The following is a 23,504-nucleotide window of genomic DNA, read 5'->3' as shown; positions in this document are numbered from 1 at the left end:
GACTGGTACCCAGGCTACTACCTGCATGCCTTGCCAAGCAAGCTCTGTCATTGTCCATGGTTCATATTGTTCAGATTGACTCCTGCCCCAGTGGCACAATATCACTTTGGCCAGACTTGGCATGCCCTGGGCCTGCCAGTGTTGACAGGAAGGCATTGGGTTGGGGGAAGTAAGTCACGCTGACCTGTTATTTTTCTCCCTTACCCTCTGTGCCACAGTGTAGTGCCTTTGCTGAGGGAGTCCATCGGGATTCTGATGCAGCGGACTCCGCCCTCTCTGGACAATGCCCTGCCAGAATGCTACCAGAGGGTAAGTGCTGCCCAACCATACCCTCACGTCAAAGCTGAAAATATGTTCAATGTTTAACAAGGGGAAATGGTCATATAAATCTAGGTGTGAACTGTGTGTGTTTGCAGGTGCAGCAGTTGCAGGGCGTGTACAATCTGCAGGAGCCTCACTTCTGGACCCTATGCACAGATGTCTACATCGGCACACTCAAGCTGCTAATTGCACCCGATGCTGACTGCAAATGGATTCTAAGCCAAACGCACAACATTTTCACACAGGTAGGAGAGGAACCCATCCTTTTGTAACGTCACACACGGCCATTCTCCTACAAATACACACACTGAGTAGCCAGCAGCCGATAGGAAACCACAAAATCACCTGTAACATTGGAAAATAACCGCCAACTGGTCAGCAGACTAAATGAAGTCGCTCCTTGGTTTATGGACAGACAATCGGTCTATTCAAGTCCAGGTGGAAGGTTTGAGAAACAAAGATGTAGCATCTGAGTAGACAAGCTGGGTATTACGAGCTCTGCCATGACCACAAGACCATCTTAACATTATCATTAGAATGACATTACACCTGTACTAGGTAATGACAGGCATTAATGTCAAAGACATTAAAGGAAAACATCTTCACTGTTGTGACAGGTGTTAATGCAAAGCGTGACTGTTTTTCTCCATTGAACTTGTCCACAGGCTGGAGTACGGCAACTGTATGTCCAGATAGAAGTGGCAACGATGTAGAAGGACTCGTTCCTCGTATCTCCCTGGGAGTCCTGGGACCAAAGCCCTCTGTGTGCTGCTGTGGGGTTTCCTCCCCACCCTATTCCCCCCTAAACCCGCATCTCTCTGGGTTTCAAAGTCCACATCACAAACCAAGGACTAAGACGGAAGCAGCTACAGGACAAGTACACTTTGACTCTTGAGAGGACACAAAAAAACAGGGGAAACCAAAAACTTGCCAATTATGATGCGATGTCTGCGGGGAAAATGAGAACTTTGCTTCAGACACTGCACATACCCCCTTTCACCCATTCTACTGTTTCTGAAGTTTTTGTCTTCATATCAGAGACCTCAGTCATACTGTAAGTCTTTTGGTTTTATCATTTTCTCTTAAGATGGGGTTTTAATTAATTTGTAACTATTGTCTGAGTTCAAGTACACTTCAATGGACATTTGTGTTAAGCCCTGCAACCATGTAAGATCCATTGATAATCTATTTTTATACGTCTGTATCATATCAGTCGCACGCAATTAACAAGGGGCATGTTCCATTTGGCCATTTAGTTGCACATTGCACACTTGAGCCATTCAAATGTCATTCTGGGTTTCTTAAGTGCCTTTTTCACCAAATCATGGACAATCGGCGTCGTATCCACGTGTGGGAAGTCATTCGTTCACCTATGAGACTGGAATCATGTCCCTCAAGACCCGAAGGGAATCAGACGACCAACATGGGTCTTGTTATTCCAACCCTTTGGTTCCATCCTTGATCCAGCATCTCTTTGAGGGTTGTCATGGTATTTTTCCTAAGGGAATATTGTCAGAATTCCTCTTGACCACTCTTGTCATAATTCCCTGGACGGCACACAGTGGCTTTATTTGAACCTTGAACAGCTACGTACGACCTGGTCAAAGGGGATGGTTAAAACAGATGTAAACATGAAGTAAGCCTAAAACCCATGATTTCATTGCCCTCATTGGTCTTAAGTTTTATTTAATGGGCCAAGTGTGCAGTTGGCCAGTCCATTCTTCTTTTGAAATGTAATAAATGATTTTACTGCATATAAATTTTTTTTCTCATTACTGGTAGAGGAATGGAGGTTGAAATGGGATACTAGTTTAACTTCACCTTGAGGAAAAGGTTTTGCACAATGTTTATTCTTAATTTCCACTTTTAATTGTTACATGGATATTTGAGCGAAGAGGTGGTGCACGTCTTTAAACGTCTTTTGCTTAGTTTGAGCTGTCTTCCATGATTTCTTATCTGTACATTTATTTTTGACCAAATGTCATTACTGTTGCATATCAAGTAGAGATGCTTAGGGCTCGATTCTATCCGTAGCGCTGAAGAGCTGCGCTACAGCTATTCAGTGTTAGCAGAGACTGCATTCACAGTAAACGCTGCATATTTCGGCTCAATTGGAAAATACCTTTACATTTCAATCGCACTATAGCGCTGAGCTTCAGCGATACGGATGAATCGAAACCTTACTTTTTAAGCAGCTTACTTTATCTGGAGGAGGAAATGGAGTTTCCTTATTCTTTAAAAATCTATCCAACTCAGGAGAACAACATGGGAAATAGATTCTGAATTCAAAGTGTCATTAAGCACATCAGTATTCAATAAACTTCATCAGTGAAATATGCTTTGGTCTATGTAAGAAATATATATGAAACTCTTAATGCTGGTTTCACAGACCCAGATAAAGGTAGCGTTCCAGGTCAACTTTTTTGCAGTAGTGCTGTGCATATCAGAAGATTGCTACATCTTAATGTTATTTTCTAAAACATGAAACACTTGTCTGGACATCATGAAATCTGATCACCTAAAAGCATCCTCTTTGGTGAATTTCCTTTAAAAGGGCTAAGTGCTTTAAAGTCTAGGAATTGGCTTAATCTGGGTCTGGGTAACCGGCCCTAAGATAATTGATTTTGTATTTGCCTTGGTCTGCCTCTTAATTTTCAATTGTCCAAGAATACAGAACATCAAATTACAGGACAGCTTAATTTTACCAAGACTCTAATCTGATTCAGCTGTTGTGTTCCTCCATGACCTTTTTTAAAATTTCCTCTTCAATCATGGTAATTACATTTTATGATACACACCACGCCATAGCCAGTGAGCGTTAAGGTAATTTGGCAAACCCTGGTTGCAAGGCAATGGTGTACTTTAGCTAGAGCACGGCCGATGAGGGATTCTTGGGTCCGATACCGATTTTAGGGAAGCAAAAGTCACCGATTACCCATAAAATGCATTCGGAAAGTATGAAGACCCCTTGCCTTTTTCCACATTACAGCCTTATTCTAAAATAGATTAAATACATTTTTGTTCCTCATCAACCTATACCCCATAATGACAAAGCAAAAACAGTTTTTTTTTAATAAGAAAACAAACAAAGACCTTGTGTTCAGACCCTTTGCTATTTACATTTTAGTCATTTAGCAGACGCTCTTATCCAGAGCGACTTACAGTTAGTGAGTGCATACATTTTTTCTTCTTCATACTGGCCCCTAGTGGGAATCGAACCCACAACCCTGGCGCTGCAAATGCCATGCTCTACCAACTGAGCTACATGGGACTATGCTATGAGACTCAATTGAGCTCAGGTGCATTCTGTTTCCATAGATCATCCTTGAGATGTTTCTACAACTTGATTGGAGTCCACTTGTGGTCAATTCAATTGATTGGACATGATTTGGAAAGGCACACACCTGTCTATATAAGATCCCACAGTTGCCAGTGCATGTCAGAGCAAAAACCAAGCGATTAGGTTGAAGGAATTGTCCGTAGAGCGCCGAGACAGGATTGTGTCGAGGCACAGCTCTGGGGAAGGGTACCAAAAGCATTGAAGGTCCCCAAGAACACAGTGGCCTCCATTCTTTTAAATGGAAGAAGTTTGGAACCACCAAGACTCTTCCTGGAACTGGCCGCCCAGCCAAACTGAGAAATTGGGGGAGAAGGGCATTGGTCAGGGAGATGACCAAGAACCCGATGGTCCCTCTGACAGAGCGCCAGAGTTTCTCTGTGGAGATGGGAGAACCTTCCAGAAGGACAACCATCTCTGCAGCACTCCACCAATCAGACATTTTATGGTAGTGGCCAGACGGAAGCCACTCCTCAGTAAAAGGCACATGACAGCCTGCTTGGAGGTTGCCTAAAGACTCTCAGACCATGAGAAACAAGATTGAACTCTTTGGCCTGAATGCCAAGCATCACATCTGGAGGAAACCTGGCATCATCCCTACGGTGAAGCATGGTGGTGGCAGGTTCTGTATGCACCACACAGAACACCCTGCAACTCAATGCTGCAAGGCAAACGCAGCGTTCCATTGGAAATGAATGTACTTCTGGTGTACCAAAATTCAATGACGCTGTCAGTGTGACCGCGGCATTATGCATAAGCTTCTAACTTATAGCCTCTGTCTCTTGTGCAATACGTACAGTTGAAGTCGGAAGTTTGCATTCACCTTAGCCAAATACATTTAAACTCAGTTTTTCACAATTCCTGACATTTACACCTAGTAGCATTTCCCTGTCCTAGGTCAGTTAGGATCACCACTTTATTTTAAGAATGTGAAATGTCAGAATAATAGTAGAACTAATTATTTGTTTCAGCTTTTATTTATTTCATCACATTCCCAGTGGGTCAGAAGTTTACATACACTCAATTAGTATTTGGTAGCATTGCCTTTAAATTGTTTAACTTGGGTCAAACGTTTCAGGTAGCCTTCCACAAGCTTCCCACAATAAGTTGGGTGAATTTTGGCCCATTCCTCCTGACAGAGCTGGTGTAACTGAGTCAGGTTTGTAGGCCTCCATGCTCGCACACGCTTTTTCAGTTCTGCCCACAAATGTTCTATAGGATTGAGGTCAGGGCTTTGTGATGGCCACTCCAATACTTTGTTGTCCTTAAGCCATTTGCCACAACTTTGGAAGTATGCTTGGGGTCATTGTTCATTTGGAAGACCTATTTGCGACCAAGCTTTAACTTCCTGACTGATGTCTTGAGATGTTGCTTCAATATATTCACATATTTTTCCTTCCTCATGATGCCATCTATTTTGTGAAGTGCACCATCCCTGCTGTAGCAAAGCACCCCCACAGCATGATGCTGCCACCCCCGTGCTTCACGGTTGGGATGGTGTTCTTCGGCTTGCAAGCAACCCCCTTTTTCCTCCAAACATAACAATGGTCATTATGGCCAAACAGTTCTATTTTTGTTTCATCAGACCAGAGGACATTTCTCCAAAAAGTACGGTCTTTGTCCCCATGTATACTTGCGTACTATTGTTTGTACAGATGAACGTGGTACCTTCAGGCGTTTGGAAATTGCTCCCAAGGATGAACCAGGCTTATTTTTCTGAGGTCTTGGCTGATTTCTTTAGATTTTCCCATGATGTCAAGCAAAGAGGCACTGAGTTTGAAGGTAGGCCTTGAAATACATCCACAGGTACACCTCCAATTGACTGAAATGATGTCAATTAGCCTATCAGAAGCTTCGACAGCCATGACATCATTTTCTGGAATTTTCCAAGCTGTTTAAAGGCACAGTCAATTTAGTGTATGTAAACTTCTGACCCACTGGAAATGTGATAGTGAATTATACAGTGAGGGGGAAAAAAGTATTTTATCCCCTGCTGATTTTGTACGTTTGCCTACTGACAAAGACATGATCAGTCTATAATTTTAATGATAGGTTTATTTGAACAGTGAGACACAGAATAACAACAAAAAAATCCAGAAAAACGCATGTCAGAAATGTTATAAATTGATTTGCATTTTAATGAGGGAAATAAGTATTTGACCCCTCTGCAAAACATGACTTAGTACTTGGTGGCAAAACCCTTGTTGGCAATCACAGAGGTCAGACGTTTCTTGTAGTTGGCCACCAGGTTTGCACACATCTCAGGAGGGATTTTGTCCCACTCCTCTTTGCAGATCTTCTCCAAGTCTTTAAGGTTTCGAGGCTGACGTTTGGCAACTTGAACCTTCAGCTCCCTCCACAGATTTTCTATGGGATTAAGGTCTGGAGACTGGCTAGGCCACTCCAGGACCTTAATGTGCTTCTTCTTGAGCCACTCCTTTGTTGCCTTGGCCGTGTGTTTTGGGTCATTGTCATGCTGGAATACCCATCCACAACCCATTTTCAATGCCCTGGCTGTGGGAAGGAGGTTCTCACCCAAGATTTGACGGTACATGGCCCCGTCCATCATCCCTTTGCGGTGAAGTTGTCCTGTCCCCTTAGCAGAAAAACACCCCTAAAACATAATGTTTCCACCTCCATGTTTGACAATGGGGATGGTGTTCTTGGGGTCATAGGCAGCATTCCTCCTCCAAACACGGCGAGTTGAGTTGATGCCAAAGAGCTCGATTTTGGTCTCATCTGACCACAACACTTTCACCCAGTTCTCCTCTGAATCATTCAGATGTTCATTGGCAAACTTCAGACGGGCCTGTATATGTGCTTTCTTGAGCAGGGGGACCTTGCGGGTGCTGCAGGATTTCAGTCCTTCACGGCGTAGTGTGTTACCATTTGTTTTCTTGGTGACTATGGTCCAAGCTGCCTTGAGATCATTGACAAGATCCTCCCGTGTAGTTCTGGGCTGATTCCTCACCGCTCTCATGATCATTGCAACTCCATGAAGTGAGATCTTGCATGGAGCCCCAGGTTGAGGGAGATTGACAGTTCTTTTGAGTTTCTGCGAATAATCACACCAACTGTTGTCACCTTCTCACCAAGCTGCTTGGCGATGGTCTTGTAGCCCATACCAGCCTTGTGTAGGTCTACAATCTTGTCCCTTGGAGAGCTCTTTGGTCTTGGCCATGGTGGAGAGTTTGGAATCTGATTGATTGATTGCTTCTGTGGACAGGTTTCTTTTATACAGGTAACAAACTGAGATTAGGAGCACTCCCTTTAAGAGTGTGCTCCTAATCTCAGCTCGTTACCTGTATAAAAGACACCTGGGAGCCAGAAATCTTTCTGATTGAGAGGGGGTCAAATACTTATTTCCCTCATTAAAATGCAGATCAATTTATAACATTTTTGACTTCCTTTTTTATGGATTTTTTGTTGTTATTCTGTCTCTCACTGTTCAAATAAACCTACCATTAAAATTATAGACTGATCATTTCTTTGTCAGTGGGCAAACATACAAATCAGCAGGGGATCAAATACTTTTTTCCCTCACTGTAAGTGTTAATAATCTGTCTGTAAACAATTGTTGGAAAAAGTACTTGTGTCATGCACAAAGTAGATGTCCTAACCGACTTGCTAAAACTATAGTTTGTTAACAAGGCATTTGTGGAGTGGTTGAAAAAGTTAATGACTCCAATCTAAGTGTATGTAAACTTCCGACTTCAACTGTACCTGCGCTCAGCTGGACTCTCTCCTTAAACGCTCCTTAGCTCTTGGAGTCCCACGAAAAGCTAAACTAGAATAGCTTGCTGGATTTTTTTATTTCTTTACTATAATAGACTTTTCGAAGAGGGATGCTAGCTCATTTGCTGAATGTTAAATACAGCAGCCAATTGAACTCACAGCGTTTGAATAAAAAGAGAATGCGCGATGACGGTAGGCTATAGCAGTTTTTTATTCAGACCCATCACCCATAACCATCCGATCTTCGTGAAGAGAAGTGAAAGCAGTCTACATCTTATTGTAGTCCTATATTATTCAAGCATGTCATTACAATGATGATAAGGACAACGAAACTTATTTCATTTAACTGTTGAACGTAAGGAAGAAATTAAGCAACAATAGAGAAAGAGGTAGGCTAATACGCATGTCGCACAACGGGAAATATTATGAAAGGTAGCCTATATATGCGTCAGCCTACTAATTATAACAATTTAAATAGGCCCTTTTTATATTTCAAAATTATAATCACATTTGCTAGCCTATAATTGTAACTTTCCAGGACATGTCCTACACCAGCATCCCATGTTCTCGCCCAGCTTCATGGTTTGAACGAGGTGCGTCATTCCAGTCATGTAATACAGTTCACACTCAAAAAGATTACTGGAACTTGTTTCGTTTATTTACCCAAGAGAGCATAGCTACAGTTATGGGCTTTTATGTTTTTCTGTCTTGCGTAATGTGCGGTAGCATATACAGTATATTATAAACTGGGTGGTGTGAGCCCTGAATGCTGATTGGCTGAAAGCCATTGTATATCAGACCATATAACACAGGTACGTTGGTAAACAGTTTATAATAGCAATAAGGCACCTCAGGGGTTTGTGGTATATGACCAATATACCACGGCTAAGGGCTGTATCCAGGCACTCTGCGTTGCGTCGTGCTTAATAACAGCCCTTAGCCATGGTATATTGGCCATATACCACACCTCCACCGGCCTTATTGCTCAATGATATATGCTGTATTGGATAACGGCACAATCTTTTGGGCTTGGGCTCATAAAATCTCTTTAATGTAGGGCTCATCGGGCTACTCAAATCAAATCTAGACATATTTATATGCTTTAGAATGACACTTCCAGTTTCGGTGGGAAATACCGGGTTATGTGATTTATTCTCGGGATGGAGCATTTGTTAAATACATAACCCTAATGTCGACCCATCACCCAGATCTACTAGTGTGTTAGTGTCGGTCATCTGCGAGGCGTGTCAAGTCAACAAAGGTATAGATAAAAGAGCATGTTAGCAGGCCTACATGACACATGGTCCTGTGTTAATGTCTCAGAGACATTTGTGTGGAACTTTTTGTGTGTTTGTGTGTACTAGGTCTTTCGGAGATCCTAAGAGTCTTTCTTGAGGCGGTATGCGTGCATTAGGAGGTGTACGTTGAGCTGTCAGTCATTCGGAGGTCCTGCAGTGCGTCGGGGGTGGCGGCTGACAAACGCAGCATGTCTACCTCCAGCGGGTGCAGATGACCCGTCACGATCATGGAATGCAGCGGGCCGCCCAGGTCACATGACGCCAGTTGGCGGAGTGTCCCCGCGCGGATGGCCTGGTCCTCTGCTCCCACCCTGGCCAGACCCACACATATTGTCTCCTCACTGATGGCTAGATGGAGAGTGAGAGGCAATTGGTGTTTTTTCTTCCACATTGTCACATGAAACTGTATTGTTTAATCAATCATTCAAATCTACATCATGATAGCAACTCACCTAGGTCATCTCCCCGCTCCCTCCTGTTTTGTACTATCTCCAGGAGCTGCTCAGCCGCCTGGCTTACGGTCATATACCTGGGCGGTTCATAAATCTTACGGCCCCTTTATAAGAAAAAGGCAAAGAGGACGTTACTTATGTAGTAATGCAAGGCCAATGGGTTCATACTGACCAGACCTATAAGTGCTGTGGAGGAGACATCTTCTTCAGAATATAAAAGCTGAATCTAATAACCAGGTGTAGACAAGGCAAGCCCCTTTGTTACCAGTAGAGCCGTTCACAAGGAAGGAGAAAAGGAGGACATGCCATTATGCCAAGCCTTCAGTCCTGTGCTGTGTAGCTCAGATGGGGCGCTATTCTCAGCTCTTTCAGCACTTTGAAATCTAGAAGTTTTTTTTGGCACTGTTTCACTGTGGCTGTTCTGGTGCTAGATCAGAACATAAAATAACAGTGGAGTCTCATGTAATTTCCTACAGTCATAAACTGCTTACAAAGCAAGCCAGAGATCTATTTGATAACTATGTTACTGGAAAGAAAACCATCACAAATGTGTCTAAATTCCTTGGCCAGGGGGAAAAAGATGGGGTATTTTTTCCTTCGGCTAATACTGTATGACATGAATCTCTCACTGCGCAAACATTTAATTTTGACCAAAATCATAGGGCATGTGTTTATTCCATTCCTAGTAATAATATATTTGCACCAGTAAATCTGGGAGAAATTAGGAGTCTTTTTGGGTTTAAATGAAAACCATACTTTCCCCCATACATAACCCTTACATGGCAGATTACTGAAGTCCATGTCAGCTTTTCTAGATTCACATATAAAACAATTTGAGCGCAGGGCAGGCTCCTGTTGGGAAAATAATTGCATGACACTGCAAAGTGAACAAGGAGTTTACAACCTTCCTGCAAACCGATACATGATACAGTAATGCATTAGTGTGGCATAAGATGAACTGTCATCCAAAACAGACGTGTCTGTTGATTCCCAAGTGTGAGACAAAGACGACGTGTTTGGGACCGGTCGTATGTAATCTTTTTTGAAAACACATGCAGGAGATTAAAAATACAAAATGTATTTCATGAATCTGGCCCAATGAGACGACACAGATAACAGATTGTGAGTCCAAACAAAACACTGTGCTTTTTTAACTCACTGGCCTGGCCCGTCTCCGGCTGCCAGTATAAATGTATGTTAAGTGAACGTCTGCAATAAACCTCAACTCTGCTCCGTTCCAGAGCCCTGCTGGATAGAAACTCCACTGACCAGATATAAATGAGAGAACCTACTCCCATACAGTCCAGCACAGGAGGGGGAAAGGAGAGACTTACCTCATCAGGTTCTCCATGGACTGCTCTTTGACTTTGATATCTGGGGAGAAAAAATAAGGGCTGTAGAGGTAATGAACCATTTCACAGATGTGGACAATTCTTTTCCCCCTCAAACTGGCCATGAACAACACATCTTGACAAATTACTCAAGGCCGGCTTGAGGAACTAACTATCCCTTTAGGCCTTCGCTGGTCACCTTAAAGCCATTAGATTTTCAGGAAAATTCATTTTGTTGAATAATATGAACGGTCAATAATCCTTACACAAACATTTTTTTATTTTTTTATTATGGATCAGTATCAATCAAACAGTAACAATGGTTCTGCTAGTTCCATTACAGTGATAGGGTTTTCCTCTTTGTCATGTAGATGTATGGAGTGCATGTTGTCCGAGGAAGTCATGATAGATGACCCAATCAGAGTTGTGCGTGCATCTGCTTTTGTTGTCTGTGCTCATTCATCCTTTTAGAATCGTGTCCTTTGCTTCACAGGGGTGGGGAGGTGACTTGGCTAATGCCAGGCTTTCCGTTACACTATTGAATAATGGGGTTCATATCGGTGGGGTTAATATCGGTGAGCTCACGCAAGCGCGCACACAAACCACCCCCCATACAAACTTACACACACACCCTTCTGCAGCTGGGGTCGCACCTGGGGACACATAGGGAACGTAGCCCACAGAGACAATAAGGGTGTGACCCAAAACCGTCTCCGCTTCAACCAGCATCCATTACCTCGAATTATAGGGCTCAACCCATGTGTGGTTCATTGGGGGAGGGGGAGGGGGGGGGGGGGGAGAAGGCAACCCTCTGCGTCCAAACCAAAATCTCTTGCTCAAATAAACATAAATTATGAGCGTTCGGGCCATCTGCCTCTGCAGTCACAGCCGCCTTCCCATTACAGAAACAAACTCCCCAGTCTACTATTGTGACTGTGATTGAGGACTGTTTAATATGCACCCAGGGGATGACACACACAGGAGGGAAAAGGTCTTGTAGTTGGAGTAGAAACAGTCATAATGAGGGCTTTGTTCAGTCCCAGCCTCCCAGGGATGAAAGTGTGTAGAACTGACTGGCTGGCACGCAAGCACACACTATATCCCCCCTCCTTTCCTCCACCTGGAAGGCCGACCCAGCGCCATGACTGGAAGTAAGGATGGAAGAATATGAGCTCTGAGGGACTGCCTGGAGAATCACTCAGACATGTGATCTCCCATGTTTCCTCACTATGTGCTCAGGTATGACCAGACCCCCAATGTTACCGTAGTGTGAGCGGTCCATATAATGTTTACAATGTGTTACGATTACGAACATACTGTATGTATACTATTCTGTAGGGCCGGGACGATACCAGTATCTCGATACTCGTTAGTATTGTGGCAAAGATTTAACTTCTTTATGAAAACAGCCCTAATGTTAGAAACAAACATCATTATGTTGTCATCCAGAGTCACATTTATTTATTTTCCAATCTATAGCACACAATATTTTACATACAGCAGGTTTTTAAAGGACCAAATAGTTTTTACTGCTTTGTGTTTTCATTTTTGCTATGGAAAAAATATTGCGATACTGGTATCGTCTCAGCCCTACTATTCTGTACAGATTTTCCACTTTGTATTTTTCACGGTCCATATTAGGACAGTGACTTGACTCCTAATATGAACACTGCATCACTGGATGTTTGTACTGATTTGGTTGATAACTAACTTCAAAGAGATAACCTGTAGGACTTACCAAGCAGGCATAGTGTGTGCATCCCCAGGTCCCTGTTCTTCTTGATTTTATCATAGAAGCTTTCCGGTCTCCAGGTGTCTGTCCAGAACACAACGGACACAGTCTCTCCAAAGTTGTACAGCTGTCCAAAAGAAATGTACACAACATGATTTAAGACTTTTCTTCTTTCTCAGGGTTTATTAAAAGTATCTTAGGACAGCAGCATTGGGTGTGAATGGTCAGTTTCTCAAATAAAGAGTTTGTGATTCTGGTTCACTTGTCTGACAATGTGTGGGTGTCTGAGTGCTCCTGTGAGCTTATCGATTGATTTGTGTGTGTGTGTGTGTGTGTGTAGCAAAATGATGTCTCGTGAGCAGGCCGTGATTGCTGCAGCAGACTGGATTGCACTAAGTGTCCCAAGGTGCTTCCTGTTATTCAGTGTGTGGAAAAATCACATGGCACTCTGAGCCGCGGCATTCTTGATACAGCACAGCGACCCAAAACATGCACTGGGACCCTACCTAACCCACCCCTTTCCCCAATAAGCTAACAAGAGCACTGCAGTGCAAGACCAATACACAGTTGACTTGATCTAGACAAAACACTTCATATGGCTGGTCTGAATGTATTTTCTAGACAGCGATTGTAATAGCTAATTTTAGCCATCTATTTACATCTCATTTGAAACCAATGTCAAATTGATATGCTGATGTTTGGCAAAATATGCTAATTCTCCACCCACATATTCCCAAGTTGGTCACTTTCTTACGTTTTCTTTGGTAGTATAACAGAGAAGACAAATAAAATGCACAACCAATTGAAAGGTAAATTATACAGGCACATACAGTATAGAACAGAACACCCCTCCCCTGAGGGATATGGTGAAACACACTAGGTTGACAGGCAGGGAACACACACAAAACCTTGAATCCTGCGATGGGCATGTCCTTCATTAGAATAGCAAAGCCTCCTTCTCTCCTGTCATTGCTCACTGGCAGTGGCTTTGAGTTGCCAGATCGCTTGCAATTAGTGCGTCTGACGCACGCCCAAGGAGCGTCACCACCCACTAATGACAACCCTGGTGCGCTAACACTAACGTTAGCAACACTAATCCGTGAGGTACTGGAAAGAGACTACGCTAGCAGCCCCCCACATCAGAGGCAGGGTGGGTCAGCTGGGGGCCCCCACGCTCACAATGCTCCCCCTGACAGGTCAATGCAGGGCCACATTATGGATGTCCTGGGCTGAGCTGTGTATTAAAAGGGATTGGTGCTGCTCTGCCGTCTGTCTATAAACTCTGCAAGGATATTCTTTCCCAATGGCAATTATGCTCTTTGATTGCCTTCATGGGACGTTGCTACAGAATGGTTAAGATGATGGGGCATATGCTCTTTTTGGCAAAGTAGACAATGTTTGTGCTAATGTATGTGTTTTAGTTTTCAATGTCTTTGAGTGGACGTACCTGGAGGCCGCAGCATCCAACTGCGTTCATGATAGAGGCGTTATGGATGACCCTGTATTGTATCCCAGCATTCACTGCTCTCAGGACCAAGTCACTGTGGGTGGTGGCGCTAGAAGAAAAGTGTTATTAAGAACATGGCATGATGCTGCCTTAGAAACCTGACAAAGGAACAAAGTCCAAGCTTTGACAAAAAATGCTGCTCCATTTCCATTCCAAACCAACTGGCAATTTGCTACAGTAACGATGGCTAGGTACAGTGAGACTCATTATTGGACTGCGTTTTTTTCCAAAGGCCACACTTGGCCCAAACAGAATCCTTGGTTTTAGATACGTCATTAACTTGGATTAAAATCCAACATTTCTTGGAGCAAATCATGACCATGATGGAGAGTGGAGAATTTGAATGACCCTCCCCTCCTCCTGGTCAGTGGTTTTGGAAGAAAAAGAGCAGAGCCAAACATTCTGCTGATCTTCACCATGACTTTGAGTACCATTTCATGTGGCTCTAGCATATGGGAGTGCGGTACAATGAATCAGTGGCTCTTTCCAGAGACGTTGCAGTGTTTACACAGCAGTTAGGCCCAGTTTGGTCCTACTACATCCTCCCCAGAACATTTCCCCACTGGCTCAGAGAGCAAATAGCTGCAAAAACACTTTTCTTCATTGTGTGGTGCTCCGTTGAGCATCGATGTTATACCAAACGATTTTGTGAGATAGTGTTTTTGTAGCAATTTCAATTAGTTCCGTTTCCATTTGTATAGAAAGCAAATGGAAACGGCAGATAGTCATTGCGGACTGAAGCATACCAAGGTCATGAGATTGTAAATATTTGAGGCAAGGGATGTTGTTCAAATGATTGCAAGCATCAACTTCCAGCAGGTTTTGAAATGGCAAAGAAGAAAAACAGTTTGATTACCAAAGCAACATTCTCCACTGAAGGTTCTGGGTTCTCTTTTAGTTATTGATTTATTAAAACCATGTTTTGTAAATGTCCAAAAAAATTACCCTATCCTTTTGTTTACAACTCAAGTAGTGAAAGGAAGGAGTGAGTGAGTGGTGTTGATGAGTGTTTTTCTTTTTTACAATGGTACTCCCTTATCAGATAGGGCTATTTCTTACTGATTTACTCATTCCTACTTGATGTGTGACTCCCTCACTCGAGAAAAACTGAATGGAACGCTGTCATTTCAACCAGATACAGTGGGGAAAAAAAGTACCGTATTTAGTCAGCCACCAATTGTGCAAGTTCTCCCACTTAAAAAGATGAGAGAGCCCTGTAATTTTCATCATAGGTACATGTCAACTATGACAGACAAAATGAGAAAAAAAAATCCAGAAAATCACATTGTAGGATTTTTAATAAATTTATTTGCAAATTATGGTGGAAAATAAGTATTTGGTCAATAACAAAAGTTACTCAATACTTTGTTATATACCCTTTGTTGGCAATGACACAGGTCAAACGTTTTCTGTAAGTCTTCACAAGGTTTTCACACACTGTTGCTGGTATTTTGGCCCATTCCTCCATGCAGATCTCCTCTAGAGCAGTGATGTTTTGGAGCTGTCGCTGGGCAACACAGACTTTCAACTCCCTCCAAAGATTTTCTATGGGGTTGAGATCTGGAGACTGGCTAGGCCACTCCAGGACCTTGAAATGCTTCTTACGAAGCCACTCCTTCGTTGCCCGGGCGGTGTGTTTGGGATCATTGTCATGCTGAAAGACCCAGCCACGTTTCATCTTCAATGCCCTTGCTGATGGAAGGAGGTTTTCACTCAAAATCTCACGATACATGGCCCCATTCATTCTTTCCTTTACACGGATCAGTCGTCCTGGTCCCTTTTCAGAAAAACAGCCCCAAAGCATGATGTTTCCACCCCCATGCTTCACAGTAGGTATGGTGTTCTTTGGATAAAACTCAGCATTCTTTGTCCTCCAAACACGACGAGTTGAGTTTTTACCAAAAAGTTATATTTTGGTTTCATCTGACATTCTCCCAATCCTCTTGTGGATCATCCAAATGCACTCTAGCAATCTTCAGATGGGCCTGGACATGTACTGGCTTAAGCAGGGGGACACGTCTGGCACTGCAGGATTTGAGTCCCTGGCGGCGTAGTGTGTTACTGATGGTAGGCTTGTTACTTTGGTCCCAGCTCTCTGCAGGTCATTCACTAGGTCCCCCCGTGTGGTTCTGGGATTTTTGCTCACCGTTCTTGTGATCATTTTGACCCCACGGGGTGAGGTCTTGCGTGGAGCCCCAGATCGAGGGAGATTATCAGTGGTCTTGTATGTCTTCCATTTCCTAATAATTGCTCCCACAGTTGATTTCTTCAAACCAAGCTGCTTACCTATTGCAGATTCAGTCTTCCCAGCCTGGTGCAGGTCTACAATTTTGTTTCTGGTGTCCTTTGACAGCTCTTCGGTCTTGGCCATAGTGGAGTTTGGAGTGTGACTGTTTGAGGTTGTGGACAGGTGTCTTTTATACTGATAACAAGTTCAAACAGGTGCCATTAATACAGGTAACGAGTGGAGGACAGAGGAGCCTCTTAAAGAAGAAGTTACAGGTCTGTGAGAGCCAGAAATCTTGCTTGTTTGTAGATGACCAAATACTTATTTTCCACCATTATTTGCAAATAAATTCATAAAAAATCCTACAATGTGATTTTCTGGATATTTTTTTCTCAATTTGTCTGTCATAGTTGACGTGTACCTATGATGAAAATTACAGGCCTCTCTCATCTTTTTAAGTGGGAGAACTTGCACAATTGGTGGCTGACTAAATACTTTTTGTCCCCACTGTATCAACCTGTCTGTATTGATGTTATTTTCAACCTGTTTGTAATGAAGTTTTATCAACCAGATCTCAACCTGTTTGTAATTGTTATTGTATACACTCCTTCAAAATGTGTTGGTACTTTCATTTCATACATACTAAGGTGTGTGATGCGTGTACAGTATATGTGATATAACATCTCACTTGTTATATCACATATGTACATACATTTAATCAACTTCATTAGAGCAGTGTAAACGGGGGGAAGTGATGAGGTGTGTGAGTGTTTGTCCCTGTCAGTCGAGGTAATCATGAACTTAACAGATGGAGATCTCTCCTTAGCATCTGATTTATCACACACGCCTGTCATAGTGCAAATAAACATATAGCTAATTCTAGTTGACATAAGCATTTATAAAATAAAGGTCAAGTTTTGTCATGTGTTGACATTTTACGATGCGCTTATGACATTGTTATGATGCGTCATGAACAACACTTCATGTAAAGTGTTACCGATTTGTTCTGCCTACTGCCTGGGAGACATGGTTTCAAGAACTGCTCTCCTGCAACGGAGGGGCTAGTGTAACAATCCTAGGCGCTTTATGATCTCCCAGAAGTCGTTTAATCCTATTGGTGCAATGGTTAGCAAGTTTGCCTATGGCCAGGGACTGCACTTATATTGTTCACTGCAACATCTTTTGAAACTAGCCTACCAGTAATAGTCATAACATAATGAACTACTTCTCAAGCATGAAAAACAAGTACAGTAATCAATTACCCAAATGGATCTCCCACCACAAGAAATGCAACATCACTGACATCAGCCCCTTTCAGGATCTCATCAGCCTCCTGTTCCACCATGTCTCTGTCGGCCAGTATCAGCTCCCGTCCATAGTACTCCTCCTAAGGTCAAAGATCACACTTATTCACGACACACACTGCCTTTAAATTTGCTTTAAAACGGTGGATGGACTTTATCTGATGGCAATGATAAAACCTTGATCTCCGTCCTGCCAGCTTGAGCTCTGTTATTTAATGAACGTGCAATGTCTATAAACTTGAGACCTTTACTCCATTTTAAGAAAACACTAGGGGTAGGAAGTGTCATTAACGCCACACAGTCTATAAGATTTCCAGCCACTCATTGGTCATTTCAACTAATGCAACTTTAATGTCATGGAATACTCTGTATAATATCTTAAACTAGAAGCAAAGACAACATGCACTTCAAGAGGTATTGTATCCTGATGCAGTTTTATCACATGCTCTGGACTGCATCAGTGCCCACTTCGAAATGGGAGGGATTGTTGTAGCACAGACATGCACAGAATATCACCACATACATACCATAGTACTACATAATATTCACCTACCAATGCATCTTTCCCAACTGTCAACATGGACGTGTAGGCTTCCAAGTAGACACGACTACATTGCTTTACAATTTCGAGCCCCTTTACGGTGATGTCCTTTGCATCTCCCAACCCAAGGCCAATAAAGTACAGCATCGCAACGTAGAAATATCACACTTTTTAGGAGCTAGCTATATTGGTGGTTAACACCACACGTCATCACAACTGTCTTGATTGCAGATTAAGGCTAGCTACTTGCTAAACCTAGCAGAAAACAGACCGCTGCCGTTTTAAAATGTTCCGTTAGTTATGACAGAAAATATCCAAACTGGTACTTAGAATACGCTTGCATTTATTATCAAATTCCCTCGTGAATACAAGGCGCTACTACAGTATGAAATTTGAATCCACTTGTCACTAAAAGCACGTGTAGCAACTAAACGTCTTCACATACGTCTTGACGCAAAATACTCTTGATTTTACGACAGAGTTGCACGTCTTCCTGCAATGTGGGTGCGTTCCAGCCCGTCTTTAGAACAGTGGGAGAGCAGTCGTCGGTGGAGCATTGAGTAGGCTACAATCGGATTACTTAATATAAAGTTGGACTTTTTTCAATTTCCTTGTGACTTTAAGGTCTTTACAAAGTAAAAGTGAAAAATGTATAAAATCATAAAGTGATGGCATAGTTAAGTGCATGTAAGCATGAAGTTAATACTCACAATGCAGAGGGAATTCCCACGGGGAGCCAGTATGAAAAATGTATGCACTCACTAACTCTGGGTAAGAGCGTCTGCTAAATGACTAAAATGTAAATGGCATGCCGTTACAGTTCACCAATACAAGTTTTCACTTTCTAATGTCACTCTTTCTAAGCATTTACTAGACTCCCTATCAGCATTTCTTTAGCCATAGGAGATCATGGGGTTGTGTTTTGCGCTGATTGTCCTGCTTAGTGAATGGATACTGTTGTCAAGGTTCCAGCTGTCCAGCCATTGCTCCAGAACTCAACCCCACAGTGTTTCTCTAATCTGACTGGAGTGTGTTTGGAGTTTTGATTCTAGCTGATTCATTACATGTATTGTAAAACAATGCATAGGGAGCAGCACTTTTTATGGAGCTGGTTTGGGCAATTCCCAAGCACTTGCATGTTAATGGGAAGGAATGTGGGTGTTTTAGCACCAAAACCTATTAATGTGGAGGCCTGGTTTTGAGTCCAGTTTATTACCTCAACAGTGTACAGTGTTCACAAAGTCACCCAGAGAATGTGGAGAAGACCTGTAAAGCATCTGTTATGCAACTTCCTTCCCTTCAATAATGTATTTGACATTATCTGACCATGTTTCATTATATCAATATAATGTTCAGAAATATACAGCATTTTGTCATCAAATGGAGAACTTTGGCAATGGGAACCTAGATTTATAGTTAGGGTTTGAGGGTAGAGGCCAACAGTGAGGGGCTTTGTGGGCCTCTGCTTGTCTCTACAGCTCTTTCAAAGAACTTCTTCGAATGGACAGAGTGAGGGAGGAACTGCCATTGTGCTGAGATGGGCAAGCAGTGTGTGTGTGTTTGTGTGTGTTTCCTCCTCTTCCCTCCCATCACCTCTTAAACCTCCAGTCTTGTACTCATTTGTCAGAGTTTCAGCTAACACATAATCCATGAACGTGATGAAAATTCCAATAAACAGAAGTTATCTCTCACAAGATCAGAGTGTGATATCACCGATACCAAGAGGAGCCAGAGGAAATGTAGGCTACTTTATAATCATTTCAAGACAGATATGAAATCTGTTGAGATTGCTAATGGCTTTCTACCTGTCGAGGGAGCTGTGGGTAGAAGGGGAAGTGTGACAGAGGGCAGACATACAACGGACTGTAAAGATTGTCTAGAGCCGATAGCCTGCTATGGTGTGCAAAAACAAATAGAAGGTATTAGCAGAACTGTCTGGGGAAGAGTTTTGTGGTGGAAATTAAATGAACACCCACGTAAAGGAAATTATCATCAGGCATTGTTTTGCTGAGGACACATAACACCATGCACCAAACATTTGACAAAAACACATTTCCTGGAAGAACTGTGCAGATGCAAAGTTTGCAATTTCAGTAAAATCTCCCTCAGTTTTCTGTGACCAAATTTTCCAACAACTTTGTTAAATATCTGCTCCTAATTAAGAGATTAAGATTCAAAGATGTCTGCAGAACAATTGTGGGTGTCAGCTATGACATGACACCTTGAGTTAGACAAAAATATATTATGGTTATTGAACTACAGTAAGTAAAGAGGATTTACACCGGTATCAGAATTGCGGTAACGGAATTTCATCATGGGTCCCTGATCTGTACTATACAGAAATGCATAATTATGGATATGAATGCCATTCTCTTTATGGTGATGTATCCTAAATAGGTACACAAAGGTATTATTCTACACACCGGCTATTATTTTAATAAGCTCCGCCAAACATGACCACATTTTGATAAGACTGGACCAACTCTGAACCAATCATAGACGTTTATGTTTCACTGGTTTTCACATCAAAGTCCAGCACAGTAGAGCTCAGAAGAGTACAGTACAGCACAGAAGTAGTCACTTTAATAATGTTTACATATCTTGCACTACTCATCTCATATGTATATACTGTATTCTATTCTATAATACTCTACTGTATCTTAGTCCATGCCGCTCTGTCATTGCTTGTCCATATATGTACAGTGAGGGAAAAAAGTATTTGATCCCCTGCTGATTTTGTACGTTTGCCCACAGACAAAGAAATTATCAGTCTATAATTTTAATGGTAGGTTTATTTGAACAGTGAGAGACAGAATAAAAACAAAAAAATCCAGAAAAACGCATGTCAAAAATATTATAAATTGATTTGCATTTTAATGAGGGAAATAAGTATTTGATCCCCTCTCAATCAGAAAGATTTCTGGCTATGGTGGAGAGTTTGGAATCTGATTGATTGATTGCTTCTGTGGACAGGTGTCTTTTATACAGGTAACGAGCTGAGATTAGGAGCACACTATTAAAGGGAGTGCTCCTAATCTCAGTTTGTTACCTGTATAAAAGACACCTGTCCACAGAAGCAATCAATCAATCAGATTCCAAACTCTCCACCATGGCCAAGACCAAAGAGCTCTCCAAGGATGTCAGGGACAAGATTGTAGACCTACACAAGGCTGGAATGGGCTACAAGACCATCGCCAAGCAGCTTGGTGAGAAGGTGACAACAGCTGGTGCGATTATTCGTAAATGGAAGAAACACAAAATAACTGTCAATCTCCCTCGGCCTGGGGCTCCATGCAAGATCTCACCTCGTGGAGTTGCAATGATCATGAGAACGGTGAGGAATCAGCCCAGAACTACATGGGAGGATCTTGTCAATGATCTCAAGGCAGCTGGGACCATAGTCACCAAGAAAACAATTGGTAAAACACTACGCCGTGAAGGACTGAAATCCTGCAGCGCCCGCAAGGTCCCCCTGCTCAAGAAAGCACATATACAGGGCCGTATGAAGTTTGCCAATGAACATCTGAATGATTCAGAGGAGAACTGGGTGAAAGTGTTGTGGTCAGATGAGACCAAAATCGAGCTCTTTGGCATCAACTCAACTCGCCGTGTTTGGAGGAGGAGGAATGCTGCCTATGACCCCAAGAACGCCATCCCCACCGTCAAACATGGAGGTGGAAACATTATGCTTTGGGGGTGTTTTTCTGCTAAGGGGACAGGACAACTTCACCGCATCAAAGGGACGATGGACGGGGCCATGTACCATCAAATCTTGGGTGATTTCCCTCAGCCAGGGCATTGAAAATGGGTCGTGGATGGGTATTCCAGCATGACAATGACCCAAAACACACGGCCAAGGCAACAAAGGAGTGGCTCAAGAAGAAGCACATTAAGGTCCTGGAGTGGCCTAGCCAGTCTCCAGACCTTAATCCCATAGAAAATCTGTGGAGGGAGCTGAAGGTTCGAGTTGCCAAACGTCAGGCTCGAAACCTTAATGACTTGGAGAAGATCTGCAAAGAGGAGTGGGACAAAATCCCTCCTGAGATGTGTGCAAACCTGGTGGCCAACTACAAGAAACGTCTGTCCTCTGTGATTGCCAACAAGGGTTTTGCCACCAAGTACTAAGTCATGTTTTGCAGAGGGGTCAAATACTTATTTCCCTCATTAAAATGCAAATCAATTTATAACATTTTTGACATGCGTTTTTCTGGATTTTTTTGTTGTTATTCTGTCTCTCACTGTTCAAATAAACCTACCATTAAAATTATAGACTGATAATGTCTTTGTCAGTGGGCAAATGAACAAAATCAGCAGGGGATCAAATACTTTTTTTCCCTCACTGTATATGTTCTTAAATTCCATTCCTTACTAGATTTGTGTGTATTGGGTACATGTTGTGAAATTGTTAGATATTACTTGTTAGATATTACTGCACTGTCGGAGCTAGAAGCATAAGCATTTCGCTACACCCGCAATAACATCTGCTAAACACGTGTATGTGACAAATAACATTTGATTTGATTTTGATTTGATTTGATTTGAACAGTACAATACAATACAGTAGAGTTCACTACAGTACATTAGGGTACTCAAGTCTAGTGTGCTCTGCTGTGTACTGTACTGTACTGAACCATACTCTACTTCTCTTTACTGTACTGTACTGAACTGAACTTCGGTCCGGACCGGACCAAATCTGAAACAATCATGGACGTCTATGTTTGGGCCAAATGAATGCTGGTCCAGATGTATGTGGACAATGAAACAAGGCTGGTCCGGACTGGACTAAAAAACAATGTCTGTGGGAGTTCAATTCAAGGCCAGGGCGGACTGACCAAATGTCAACTTCTTTTCAAAGTCCATGGACTTCCGGTGTCAGTCAGTGCTCAGTGGGTGAGGATGCTGGTTACAGTAAATTTAAAGAGCCGGAAGAGGTGACATTAATTGGAGAGAGAGAGAAATGAGAGAGCGAGAGAGAGAGGGAGGGGTTGTCCAGACTTTTCACACTCTTGCTTTGACCACCAGACGACAGAAAGAGAAAGAAAACAGTTATCAGCTGAACATAACAGTATGCCAGTGGAAGGGAGGACAGTAGCAGGTGACCCAACTGTGGTTGTGACTACTGTGAATTCCCATTGTAGCCAATTTAATTTCAGAAATTCTGTTACTGTTTTTTTGGAAAATCTGTTACTGATTTGGTAACATGTTTTTGAGTTTTGATCAGTTAATAACTCAATTTTTTTTTAGTTTGATCAGTAAAAACACTACCTAATTGATAGGTCTACCTTTACTTGTTACGTCTGTGAACTCATGAGGGAGAGAAAGTAGAAAATATCTTAAAGATATGTGGGTTTTTGGTAACAGAAATGTTTCTTAAACTTACAGAAGGCAGAACTTTTTTTCTTAAACTAAATATAAGTGTTGATATTAGTTGGCAGGGGTCTTTGCTTCAACATTAATGTGTTTGATGTATTTCTAATACCGTTTAAGACTTTTTCTGGTAGATGTTTTCTAAGATCCATTTTCCATCTGTTTGACAAGAAATCAAAGCCTTGCTTATTCAACATTTTTAAGATGGGAAATGGTACAATTTAGTTTTTTACGTGCCTTAAAAAAAAAAAAGCTTTCATTTGACACCCAATTTGACATGCTCCTATGAACTTCACATGTTGGTGCTCATGGGTCCTTTTACAAACATTTCGCTACACCCGCAATAACATCT

General features: G+C 42.3%; 2 protein-coding genes across 3 annotated transcripts in view; one reads left to right on the top strand and one right to left on the bottom strand.

The window, feature by feature from the left end:
* Positions 1-2,659, top strand: part of LOC121533697 (zinc transporter 7) — a 28,493-nt gene extending 25,834 nt beyond the window's left edge. For both annotated transcript variants that reach the window (XM_041839851.1, XM_041839852.1), the window contains 3 exons: positions 219-309; positions 417-566; positions 987-2,659. In XM_041839851.1, the coding sequence (XP_041695785.1) occupies positions 219-309; positions 417-566; positions 987-1,034 (289 nt within the window). In that variant the 3' untranslated portion in view covers positions 1,035-2,659. The remainder of the gene's footprint in view (positions 1-218; positions 310-416; positions 567-986) is intronic.
* A 5,630-nt stretch (positions 2,660-8,289) lies between these two features.
* Positions 8,290-18,230, bottom strand: dph5 (diphthamide biosynthesis 5). The gene is made up of 7 exons (XM_041839853.2): positions 17,798-18,230; positions 17,203-17,327; positions 13,654-13,762; positions 12,213-12,333; positions 10,478-10,517; positions 9,144-9,247; positions 8,290-9,039 (listed from the first exon to the last, which is right to left on the bottom strand). Exons 1-7 carry the CDS (start codon positions 17,930-17,932, stop codon positions 8,804-8,806), a joined length of 870 nt encoding a protein of 289 aa, XP_041695787.1. The 5' UTR covers positions 17,933-18,230; the 3' UTR covers positions 8,290-8,803.
* Between the last annotated feature and the right edge of the window lie 5,274 nt (positions 18,231-23,504).

This window comes from Coregonus clupeaformis, chromosome 20 (genome assembly GCF_020615455.1).
Source record: "Coregonus clupeaformis isolate EN_2021a chromosome 20, ASM2061545v1, whole genome shotgun sequence".
Lineage (NCBI taxonomy): Eukaryota > Metazoa > Chordata > Actinopteri > Salmoniformes > Salmonidae > Coregonus > Coregonus clupeaformis.
Note: the sequence above shows the minus strand (reverse complement) of the source record. Positions and strands in the feature narration are given on the sequence as shown.

Coding starts and splice junctions, on each gene's coding strand:
- dph5 (XM_041839853.2), bottom strand. CDS start 17,932: ATGCTGTACTTTATTGGCCTTGGGTTGGGAGATGCAAAGGACATCACC. Junction 10,518..12,212: donor GCACACACTATGCCTGCTTG/GTAAGTCCTACA, acceptor TTTTCTCCCCAG/ATATCAAAGTCAAAGAGCAG. Junction 9,040..9,143: donor GGAGCGGGGAGATGACCTAG/GTGAGTTGCTAT, acceptor CTCTCCATCTAG/CCATCAGTGAGGAGACAATA.